The sequence below is a fragment of the Balaenoptera physalus genome (genome assembly GCF_965194825.1).
Source record: "Balaenoptera physalus genome assembly, chromosome: 4".
Taxonomy (NCBI): Eukaryota; Metazoa; Chordata; class Mammalia; order Artiodactyla; family Balaenopteridae; genus Balaenoptera; species Balaenoptera physalus.
The window spans coordinates 79,742,026-79,754,862 of NC_138891.1; the positions used below are offsets into that span (position 1 = coordinate 79,742,026).

Genomic DNA, 12,837 nt, shown 5'->3' on the forward strand with positions numbered 1-12,837 from the left:
ATTTGGTCAGGCCATCTCTTCCACAAGCCACCTGTTGATTACAACTAATTTCATTCAGACACAAACCCTAGGTAAAATTCGAAGAGCATCATGAATCAAACTCCTAAATACTGATATATAAGTAGTGGGATAACTTCCTTTTAGAAACTTTCATGAAATTAAATAAGAATCAAGTGATGCATGAATGTAGTAGAAGCATATTCCTTTAGATTACCCTCTCTGAGGGACTGGATAACACCTTCACTGCAGTCAAGAGTGACGAAGACGACCACTGTAACACCAACATCTGCAGAAAATCAAAAACCAAAACCCAGAGCTCCTTTAAGAAATCTGTTAGAGTGAATAGCAAAAATCATGAGACTTTTCTAGTCTACTTTGAAAGAGCTCCAGATATAGTCTACAACCTTCCTCTATAGTACACTCAAGCAATTCTTATACTCAGGATGGCTAAGATTTTCTCATAACCAAGACCTCTCCTAGTTAAGCCCTTTCAAGGTAAATAGTTAGGTTCAGACAAATTAAACATTTAAGACAAATGTGAATTCTTTAAATGACTTTTCATCCAAGATGACTGCTTCACAGTAAATAAGGGGAAAAAAAAAGTCATAGGCCATCACTGCTCTTTTTGTGAATAATCTTAATTGATGTTGGCATTATTTCCCATTAAAATTTTTTTTAATTCTTTAAAATGTACAATATATAACATATACAAAATTAAACATGTACATAAACCTGTAATTTTTTTTACAATAAAACATTTCATGTGTAAAAGTTTAAATTATACTTTTCAGATAGTTATTTTAAAGTCAGATCTATGAACTAAAAAGTAACCTATACTCCTGAATTCAGCCATAACAAAGGGACAATCTAACTTAACAGCTGTGATTCTTTCTATAGATTTTTACAAATTTTTAACACAAAATTGATCCACTTGAGTAATTAGTAAAACTATAGTCTCTCTTCCAGTTTACAAATAACAGCATAACTATACTGTTATGTATAGTTATGTACAGTATAACCTAGCACTTTAAAGTGTCCCATGTTAATGTTAGACATGTATTTTTAGAAGAAACATGCTTTGTACATTCTGTGTTGATTAGAAAAATCCTTAAAACTAAAGCATTTAATTAAATGAAGCAATTTATAACTCCTGTTGACGATTCGCTTCCATTAATGAATGGCTAAGAAACTAAATATCTATTGTTAACTTGGAAAGAGTGCCCCTCTTATTTCATCTGGCTAACTTTTACTTATCTTTCAGGCCCCCGCTGTTTAAACTTCTTTGAGAGGCCTCACCAAATCCACATTAGATGCCCGAGTTATGTCCTCCTGATAGCACTTTGCACTTCCACTAACAAAGTATTTAAGTTCTAATAATACATATTTATTATAACTGTCTGACAGTGACTGGCACAAGTAGATACTCAAATATTTGTTGAATGAAGAGTTCAAATGTAAACTTAGTAAAGTCAGAATAGCCTCAAAGTGGTAGAGAAAGTCAACCCTTTAGATTAGGCTGCAGTTGTAAATAAGGGATGGGGGCAAAAACAGAGGTAGAGGGCCATGGATAAAAGAACAGTCCATGGATGAGTACTCCCTTGTAAAGGAGAAAGGCTTTGCAACAGCTTCTAAAAGTAGTATGACAGTCAAACAGGACATTAAGACTAAGAATGACTGTATGCTTACTTACACCAATATATCCACTTTTATAATGATATATATGATCAGTTTAAAAACTAGATGAATCAACTTAAGAAAAAGAATACATACTTTAAAAAGTTACTTAAAAGAAAGATTCATAAACTGGAACAATCTCACCTGTCATGGGATCAAAGAGCTGATTAGCTTCTAAATCTGTAAAAGTACTACTACAGACAGGACATTTGAAGGAAGCCCGGTTGGTGGAATCTCTCTCATCAGTTTCAATCCTCCTTCTCATGTGGTCCAATTTATATTTTACCACATTAACAAGAGTACGATAATTGATAAAGTAGTAGTTGTGGCGAGTGGTTTTCCCATCTGCAGCAGTCTCTACCCTCATTCTGCACTTGATGAATTTGTCTCCCTTTAAATTATTCAAGACTGATCGAAGTTGCTTCCGATCAAACTTGAGCAGCTCCAGCATGTCCTCCTCTTTCACACAGGGGTTTCGGATCAAGATGTCCAAGGCCAAAGCATGCTCAATGCCATAAAACCCCCGGATCACATACTTGGCTAACCGCTTCAATGCTGCAGGAACCTCAGTGAGGACATCTGGATCCGCCATCTTTAGCAGCAAACTTCAACTTTAAATGTACTGAATTCAGAAAAAAAAGAGAAAATTAGCTAGGCATAAGGACAAAGTAATCCTTTTAAATCTAGAATAATCAACCCATTAGGTAGCTGGTAATTGCTATTCTTGGAGTGCCACAAAGGTACTTACAACATTGTTTTTAAAAGACTTATAATGCCTAAGCATTTAACAGAGAACAAGACTTTATTCTAGAGTACACAAAAGATTACATCTTAAAAGCTTGACATATTTCTTAAATGGTTACTTTCATGACCTACTGTGTGTTTAATTCCAAAAATTAACATTACTTATAGCAATGATATACTATATCAAGCTCACTTTATTTCAGAAAGAGAAACACAAAAATCTAAACGAAGTCTCATTATTCTTAATGTTACAGATCTTTGGGAATGCTGGGGGAAAAAAACCCTGAGAAACTTAGCAGTTAGCATATTCTTTTAAGTGCCTTTATTTCTCTTCTTGAGTAAAAATTTTCTACCAAGATAGATTCTAGGATGTTTTACATAGTCATGCTCTCACAATAAAATCACAACAAACCAAGAAATGCCTAAGTAATCACCAGCTGGGATGTTTGGCAAAATTACTGTTATAAATCTGAAAGAAATTAACAATTATATCCAGACAGCTTTACCAACCTTGAAAAGTTAAATGACCAAATAAGCAAACGCTATACGGTTCTAAAAAACAGTAACAACAAACACCAAGATATCCTTAAATACTGGATCCCCTGCAGGACAAGTAGAAGCTAACTGTACCCAGAAAGCTGTCTTCTAGAAGCCCAAACTGGCATGGGCTAGACTTTCATGTGGTTGTTAAAAAGCCTGGGATTTGGAATTAGAGTCAGATAGCCTTGTTTTAGTGGCTGTGTCATCCTGAGCAAGTCCCTTAACAACTTCAAGCCACACTTCACTCTCTGAGAAACAAGGATAATATCAACTACTTCAATGAGGTTGTTGTGATGAATAAATGAGAATGTAATGTGCTTAGGAAGCACCTGTTAATAAAGACACCATCTATATCAATTTAATACATCTCAAACTAAAAACGGCCAGGCACACAGACTGTATCACAGACTATATCAAATGAAATTTCCCTACACTATAAGGAAATTTTTAACAGACATCCTATTGAATTATTTTCACAGGGAATCATATTGTTATTAATACTAGTTTCTATTGAATCTTTTATTTAAAATCAGTAATCAACTCTATCACCCTATTTTATAAGAAACAGTTTTATATCCACAGTACTATTCTAAAAAGATATTCCTAAATAACCAATGAATACACATATGGTGGGGGGGGGGGTGGATATAATACCCTACCTTTAATAAAGGAAAAATAAAAGGAAAGTCAGTTATATTTTGGATTGTAAATACTCAGGCATGACTATATATAAGAGATAACAAAGGAGCACCTAGATCCAAACCTGTGGTCCTAGAGCCTTCCTGTCATCCCAAGGCTTAAGGATGCCAAGCAAGTGCCTGGGTTCAACACCAAAGTAGTAGCATGACACACTGCGATATGCATTTTATTCTTTCCAATTTGGCCTATACATTGAACTTGAACCTAGTTTTGGGGTTTTTGTTTCATTTTGTTTTACATGGTCAACAGTTGGCAGAACACAATATGTGGCTTCGGAAACAGGCCAAAGGATGGCAGACAAATGTCAAAATAACCTACTTTTCCAGTATTATTTCCTACTATTGTACTCCCCTCCCTGACCTTCCACCCCATATACTCCATTTTCCAGGCCAATGGTTCTCGACCCTGGCTGTAAAGCAGAATCATCTGGGGAGCATTTAAAAGTACCCACCCTGGGCCCCATTCCCAGAGATTCTGTTTCAGCTGGTCTGGGCAGGCCAGATTAGGCATCACACTAATTTTTAAAGCTCCTTAGATGACTCTAATATACAGAATAAGTCCCTGACCACTGTTACCAACAAACTGGGTACCTGACTATTACATACCTGGCCAAAGCACATCCTGCATGGGGAGGGCCCTGTGCCACATCATTCAGCCTGTTACCTTTTCCTGAAACACCCTAGGGGGCCCTAAAGATTTGAGAAAGGGAGTGACAAGAGAACTCTGTGGTCCAATAGTTTTAGGTTTTGAATGCCAGTTCCGCCATTTCTTAGCCTGTGACCCTGGAAAATTCTCAGCTTCAGTTTCATCAGATTAACAGTGCCTTCCTCATAGAGTTGATGTATGAGATTAAATGAGATAATTCATGTAAAGTGTTTGACTTTCAAGGTTGGCATCGTAAGAGTTCCATTAAGTACTAGCATACATAATAAGACTCCCTACTTAGAAAAGTGACTCTTAAAACAATTTGAGAAGCGGGCTGAAGTGAAAATGGAGGCACTGTGGAAGCATTAAGAGCGATAGTAATCAAACCTAAACTACGAAAGACAAGAAAAACTATAAGAGGACAGGATGAATGAAACTTATTAGAGAAACAAACTCAAAAGGACCCAATAATACATTGGAAATGGAGTTACAGAGTAGGAAAATTTTAAATAGCTATTTGGGGTTTTTTTCCCATTTTTTTTTATTGTGATAAAATATACATAACATAAAGTTTACCGATGAAGTATTTTTAAGCAGACAGTTCAGTAATGTTAAATACATTCATAATGTTAACCAACTATCACCACCAACCACTTCCACAACTCTTTTCACCTTGTAAAACTAAAACATTATACCTATTAAACAATAACATATAGCTATTTGTTTTAAACCAGTGTAACTAGAAGAGAAAAGTACTACTATGAGAAACAGGTTAACACCTGAAGAGGAACAGGTTTGGAAGAAATGAGGCATTCATTCAGTTTTAGTTGCTTGTCTTTGAGGAAATACCACAGAATATTACTGTGAAGATGTCCAGCAGGCGGCTGAACAAATGAAACTGGAACTCAGCAAAGAAGTCATGCTGTGCCACCTTGTTCAAAATCTCTGCACTCTAAAATCCTCCTTCCTGAACACTGTGTTCTCTCCTTCACTGCCTCTACTCCCCCAATTATGCTGAATCTCCTCAATCTCTGGATTTCATAATACTGAGATGAGAGGTCTCAAACTGGTAGCCTGTGCCACATCGTTTGACTCAAAGAATGTTTTGAAAATTTTCTGAATTTGTGGTCAACATTAAAAATCATGAGATTTCACATCAATTTCAATTTTTTCAGGCCCTCTTGAGAACTGCAAATATCTGCGGAAAAAAAATGAGGCCATGTTCCCACATGGAAACAATTAGCTAAAGAGCAGCTGACATTTTTAAACAGGGAAGGCGCTTGGCTGGCCTCTGGAGACTTTTCAGTGTGTGACCTCTGGGGGCCAGGCCTTGTTTCTTCTTTTTAGCCTCAGAATCCATCAGTCACCTCCCAGCCTCACCTACCACCCTACCCAGCCCAGACCCCCAAAGGCAAGTTGGTTTTGTTTTTGAACCCTATGTATTCTAATCATACAAACACCGGGCAACAGAGTTGGAGAAACAAAGTTGAAATGAATGCACTCTCTGTGCTTGGTCTACCCTCCTCAGCTTCATCTCCGGCCACGCTGGCATTCTCTCAATTCTGTGAGCCACACACGCATTCCCTACTTCCAGGCCTTTGCACATGCTGTTTTCTCTGCTCCCGCAGCTAAGCCCAAAGCCCTTCTCCTAATCACCCTTCACATCTCAAATGACATTTCCTCAGAGACACCCTCTCAGATTCCCCTTAGTAGCTCAGAATGATCCCCCCCACCCCTTCACACGTTTCTGTAGTTCTTTCCCCTTCTTCGCTGCAGTGAACAGACTTATACTTTCTCCATGTCTACCTCGGAGACCAAGAGATTAATCTCGTTCACCACTGACTTTCCAACGTGCAGCACAGCTGGTCTAGTACTTCCATAAAACTTTCAATAGGTCTTGTAAAGCACCTTTTCTTCAAACACGCCCACCCTGCCAGCTTCCCCCCAATTCACTTCCTCCACTGCAGCTTCCAGAGTAGAAAAAGATAGGGTATTGGAAACCCTCTTCTTAAACTTCAAATGGTTTTAAGGAGGTGAAAGCATCAAATTCGTGATTGTAAAGGATTATGCTAACTGCAGCGTGTAAAAGAAAAGAAGGAAGGAGTGGATGTGGGGAGTCCTGTCAGATTATTTCAGTATAGTTCTATTCCAGTTCCAGAAGAACTTGGATTCTACACAACCAACTGGCTTTCTCGGCTACCATATTTCACGGTACTCTCCACGCCTTCATACATACAGTGGCATATCACCGCGAAACCTCCGGACAAGCTAGCCTCCACGAGCCCGGTAATGTTCACCTCCTCCCCACTGTGACACCCCGACACCCTAGATCCCCTCGGACTCTGCCAGCTGAGTCCAGAGGCCACATTCGGCGCAGCCAAGCCCGTCCTACCCGAGGTCGCACATGGGCCGCTCCGGGTCAATAGTACTTTGGAAGACCAAGAAGAGAACCGAGTCAAGAGAGTAGCTAAGGGGGAGGAGGCTAGCTATGGAGAAAGGAGCGAAAAGTAGAAGACACCCTGAAAGACGGCGCCGGGCCAGGGAACCGAGAACAAGGAACAGGGAACAAGGTTTACCAAAGCGAATCCTCGAACACTCCCACTACAGCTTCCCTCAGCGCCTCAACTACTGGTTTAAACGAGCCACGCCACTTGTGCGACAAGGAGAACGCCCTATTCCTGCGACCAGCTTTAGAAACCACCCGCTACTTTTAACCAGGCGGGCCAATCAGCACACTGAGGCCTTCAATCAAGACAGTCACGCTCCTATTGGCCAATGACATTGAAGACTCAGCCTTCCAATCCCAGCTCTGATTGGCCTATAATCCCGGAATAGGCGTTAACCTCAGGAAGGCAGTGGCAAGATGGCGTCCCTGGATCGGGTGAAGGTACTGGTGTTGGGAGACTCAGGTGAGCCGGTTAACCCACCTCTGGGGCTCCCGACACTTTTGAGTTATCCGAAAATCCTCCCCTTTCACTCTCCCTTCACACACCCACCGACTAACTGACTCTGGCCCGTGGCTGAATTCCCTCTCGAGGCCTAAAGACTACACTTCCCAGAGGACTTTGCTCAAATCGCACGGGTGGGGGGCGCGGAGCCGGGGCCTTTCTCTGCTTTCGCTGGTTTCTACGTCGGTTTCCAGGGCGACCGAAGCCTAGTGATCCTTTGTTTTAAAAGATCTGCGGAGGTTGAGTGTTGTACTGGGCGCCGTGCTGAGACAGAAGTTCGGACCTTGCCTTTAAGAGATTTTGTTAATTAAAGAAGTCAAATGTGCACTAAGAAGAACGACACTGTTCCAAGTGCTTTGCATATATTAACTCATTTAATCCTGAGATCAGTCCTATTAAACAATTTCACAAATGACAAATCTCTTTTACAAAAAAGAGATGTAAATGACAGAACTAGTTTGAGCCGGGAGTCCCCATACTTAGAACACTAACCCATATTATTTCGTGAACTATCAGGTGGTAGACCTGTTTTACTCTCAACTGCGCTTCTTTTTTCTTTGTTCTGTTTAATCTTAGTTGAAAAACTATTATGTGCTAGGCTGGAAGAAATAGAAAAAATAAGATAAGGGCCATTTTATGATGCAGCTAGGACTTAATGCTGAGCCCAGTTTATTCCTAGTGTTAAAATTCTTACCTTGGACACTTGAGAACAGGAGTTGAAGTCTGTGTTTCTGTCTCCCCTTCACTATCCTGTTTCTCATACCCTCCACTCCTAAGCTTCTTTAAGAACTTGGAAAAAATGTTAACCTTGCATTTCATAGATGTGCTTTTCTGGAGTTGACCTTTGGATGTCTGCTTGAGCAAAGACGTTGTGTCAGATGCTTGGAGGTGGAGAGGACATACCCCAAAGAACTTGAAAACTAGCCTTACCAAACTGAATAAAATTGGTGAGGGGAGGAGGTTGAGAACATTTTCACATTGCCTGCAGATTATTTGCATTGCAAAGTATTTTACAGAGAGCATTATTTAATATTCCCTTCCGAAAGTTGCATTATGAAATTCTATGAACATAATCCAATTTATGTCAACTTTAGTTCTTTAGCATGAAGTGGTGCTGAAGTTAATTTAATAAAAGCACTCAGTTTTGCAGATAAAGAAAGCAACGGTGGTCTAAATGGGCTTCGTAAGAGTATCACCAAGTAGGATTTAGAAAAATCCAGAGCTAACACCGTTCTTCATGATATGTGAAGTGGGTGCTCTCTCTCATTTATAATTACCTTTCTATTGCATCTAACAATTGCTTCATGTTACATCTTGTTCAAACTAGTCGATTTATTTTTTTTCCCCAAAAAATATTTCCCTATTACAATACATAGCAAATGCTGAATTAGGTGCTGGGGATATAACTGTGGAATCAGTGCATTACACAACAGGGTTGAATTGGCTGCTGTATTAAATGTGAAAAAGTGATCAGGCAGTTAGTAAGCTTTTTAAAATTATTATTATAGTTTAGTTGTAAAACAGAAGACACAGCCATGCCCACCAGGAAAGTGATTGATCTTGTCACACATTCACTGATATTAGGCTATATGCGCAAAGTCAGTTATTGTCTTTTTATCAGTTCCCATTTAACAGTGATTTGCTGTCTGACAAGTTAGAATATACTTTTTACATTTCATCTGCCTTTGTATTTAAATTTCAAAGTTTACTTTTGAATAAAGGCTCATTTCCCCTGTGAGATTTTGAGGATTTCGCAAATATATAAAGGAATGACTAGGGATTTAGAAATTTGTTTGTATCCCATAGAGATACTTGATAATTTAGTAAGGAATCCTGAAAGTCTCTCTAACATGCACATACTCTTTTCTCTTTGTTCCTTCATATGTAAGGGATGAGCTTAACGCATTACCAGCTCTGTTTGGAGCTGGCATTTATTTGATTATATTGAACTTTTTTCCCCCAGCAAATCAAGTGCATTCTTTTGATCTAAGTTAGTTCTAATGATGAAAACATAGAATCAGAATCTCCCAAAATTCTTAAAGTTAACCACTATTCTTGGCACTTCTGTTGTTCTTACTGTTTAAAGTTCATCCCATGTTAGCTAACTCTTATCACCCAATGCAGTTAATTCATGGAGAGCTATACAATATTATTGCATAGAGATGTTTACTCTGACACAGTTAAGCTTAACTAGAATTTCAAGACTTGTATCAAGCTGATAACTAAATGTCTAGTTATATTCCTCCAACATAAACAAATCTACATGCAAACACAAAAATCAACGATATGCCCTAAAGGCCATAGATATCAGATGCAATGCAGTAAATAAAATACAAAACTCACTTTGAGTACTCAAAAATCTTACGTGCATGTATGTAAAAAAATAAAATGAATGAAAGGGAAATCTGGGAAAATGTTTGGTTCAATTACATGAGCAGCTAGTATATGAAAAAGTCATGTAAACTGATAACAGTAAAACCTAGTAGATAAATGGGTGGAGCACGTCAATAGATAATTCATAAGAGAGGAAAAACAACTGGTTAGCAAAGATGAACATAATGTGTATCTTTACCGGAAGGTAAAGAAATGCAGACTAAAGCAAGATGTCACTTTTTTTTTCTTTTATAAGCTAACAAAGATGAAAAAGCAACTACATACTGTTGAGGTGCAACAAGACCTGCAGGCTTATGTGTATGGCGGGTGGCAGAGTAACCAGATAAACGTTGTCAATGTATATCAAGAACCGTAAATGTTGATTTCGGTTTACATATTAATTTCACTTGTGGGAAGGTATACTAATAAAATAATTTTAATTTTAAATGAAAGTGTAAACAGAAATCTTTTCTTAGCATAGTGAAAAGTTCAGAACACCCTAATATCTAATAATGAGAAAATGGTTAAATAAATCATTATGTCTCCTCTCTGAACTACTATGGAGACATTAAAAATATCTATGAAGATTCTGTAATAACATGGAAATTTTTAGCCACTAAATAAGTACTAATTAAGGCCCTCTTGGAGTACTGGAAATAAAAAATGAGTAAAACCCAGTCCCAGGCCTCAAAGAACTTAAAATCAAGCAGAGTGAATAAAATCTATAAACAAGCAAGTGTAATAGTGTATTTTAAGTGCTCTATAGAAAAATGTACAGTGTACAGTGGACATGCAGAGGATGGTGGATGATGTGCTTAGTTCTACCTGTATGGATTAAGAAAAGACTTTATATCTAGAATGATGCTGAGTCTTGAAAGATTAATTCACCAGGCCAATGGGAGAGGGGAAATGGAAGGAGAGGATGGGTAGGATATTTCAGACAAAACCAGCTGTGTAAGCAAAGGCTTATGTTTCATTGTGTTTAAGTACACTGTGTATATATTCACAATAACAACCTGCTTATAGAAAAACTCTGCTTATGAAATTAAATCTGCATTATTGACAGTAGTGCTCTTTGGGTGATTTATTTTCTTCTTTTTTCTGTACTTTCTAGATAGACTGTAAATAAAACTTTATAATAAAAAGTGATAGTTCCATGCACAGTAATGCACACAAAGAGGTCGGCTAAATTTTTGATAACAATTAGTGACACATAAAGATTCACCAACAATGCTTGTTATAATGGCATCCCAAAATATGTTAATTGAATGAGTAACTGTACACATAAATGTACAGGGATAGCTCATTCCCTTTCCTCTTCCTACAGATCTCAGAATACTAGCCCTAGCATTAGTAATTAGATTATCCTCAACCCAGGAGATCTATAAGAAAAGAAAGTGCTGTCCTACTGAATGGGAGAAGATATTTGCAAGCGACATATCTGATAAGGGGCTATCCAAAATATATAAAGAACTCATACAACTCAATATCAAAAAACAATCTAATTAAAAAATAGGCAGAGTACCGTAATAGACATTTTTCCAAAGAAGACATACACATGAAAAGATGGTCAGCATCTCTAATCATCAGGGAAATGCACATCAAAACCACAATGAGGGCTTCCCTGGTGGCGCAGTGGTTGAGAATCTGCCTGCCAATGCAGGGGACACGGGTTTGAGCCCTGGTCTGGGAAGATCCCACATGCCACGGAGCAACTGGGCCCGTGAGCCACAATTACTGAGCCTGCGCGTCTGGAGCCTGTGCTCCACAGCAAGAGAGGCCGCGATGGTGAGAGGCCCGCGCACCGCGATGAAGAGTGGTCCCCACTTGCCGCAACTAGAGAAAGCCCTCGCACAGAAACGAAGACTCAACACAGTCATAAATAAATAAATAGAAGAACGTGAATTTCTTAAAAAAAAAAAAAAAAAAAAAGCACTGGCGTGAAAAAATTGTTATAAAAAAAAAAAAAAAAACCACAATGAGATATCATCTCACACCTGTCAGAATAACTGTCATCAAAAAGACAACAAATAACAAGTGTCATTGAAGATGTGGAGAAAAGGGAACCCTCATGTACTGTCAGTGGAATTGTAAATTGGTGCAGCCAATTTACAATATGGAAGCTTCTCAAAAAATTAAAAATAGAATTACTGTATGATCCAGCCGTTCCACTTCTGGGTATTTACCTGAAGAAAACAAAAAGACTAATTAGAAAAGATGTATGCACCCCTATGTTCATTGCAGCATTATTTATAGTAGCCAAGATATGAAAGCAACCTCAGTGTCCATCAATAGATGAATGGATAAAGAAAATGTGTGTATATATATACATACAGGTGGACTATTAGCCATAGAAAGAATGAAATCTTGCCATTTGCGACAACATGAATGGATTTAGAAGGTGTTATGCTAAATGAAATAAGTCAGAAAGACAAATACTGTATGATCTCACTTATATGTAGAATCTAAAAAAAAAAATAAATGAACAAACAAATAAAATGAAACAGACTCATACAGAGAACAAACTGGTGGTTGCTAGAAAGGAGAGGTGGGGAGAGGGGTGAAATAGGTGCAGGGAATTGAGGTACAAGCGTCCAATTATAAATAAGTCACAGGGATGTATTGTACAGCATAGGGAATATCACCAGTGGTACCGTAATAGCTTTGCATGGGGACAGATGGTTACCAGACTTATTGTGGTGATCATTTTGTAATGTATTTAAGGGTTGTACACCTGAAACTAACATAATATTGTATGTCAACTATACTTCAATAAAAAGAAAAGTGCTGTCTATGAAGTTAAAGGTCCATGATGTAGAAGAAGAAGAAGAGTTGTTCTCCTTTTCCAAAAGGTAAGTCTGGGCCAAGTGGTTGACTGCTTTCTAAAAATCACTGTATGGGAGAACTGGAATATCTAAATATGGAATTGTGAAATGGTGAATCCCTGTCACTGATAGTGTTCAAGCATAATCTGAAAGACCGTCTAACAGGGTCTGTGGAAGGGACCTCTGCATTGGTGGTCAGGATAGAGGAGATTACCTCTAAGATACGTTAAGATTCTGCAATTCTAAAATAGGCTGAATAGATGAAATCATTCCAAAGGAAAGGGATTAGTTTATTTGAAATTGCCCTGGACCAGTAGTTCTCAAAGTGAGTTCCCTGGATCCGTAGCATCAGCATCACCTGGGAATATGTTAGAAGTGCAAAATCTTTG

General features: G+C 38.3%; 2 protein-coding genes across 6 annotated transcripts in view; one reads left to right on the forward strand and one right to left on the reverse strand.

The window, feature by feature from the left end:
- The window catches only part of GTF2E1 (general transcription factor IIE subunit 1), a 60,478-nt gene extending 53,481 nt beyond the window's left edge, over window positions 1–6,997 (reverse strand). For 2 of the 5 annotated variants that reach the window (XM_082460072.1, XM_082460076.1), the window contains exons 1-2: window positions 6,879–6,997; window positions 1,819–2,296 (exon numbers count right to left, since the gene is read on the reverse strand). In XM_082460072.1, the coding sequence (XP_082316198.1) occupies window positions 1,819–2,266 (448 nt within the window). In that variant the 5' untranslated portion in view covers window positions 2,267–2,296; window positions 6,879–6,997. The other 3 variants (XM_082460073.1, XM_082460074.1, XM_082460075.1) reach the window with 3 other exon arrangements.
- An 88-nt stretch (window positions 6,998–7,085) lies between these two features.
- The window catches only part of RABL3 (RAB, member of RAS oncogene family like 3), a 37,613-nt gene continuing 31,861 nt past the window's right edge, over window positions 7,086–12,837 (forward strand). Inside the window, exon 1 of the mRNA XM_082460111.1 lies at window positions 7,086–7,211. Within this exon, the coding sequence (XP_082316237.1) occupies window positions 7,166–7,211 (46 nt within the window). The 5' untranslated portion in view covers window positions 7,086–7,165. The remainder of the gene's footprint in view (window positions 7,212–12,837) is intronic.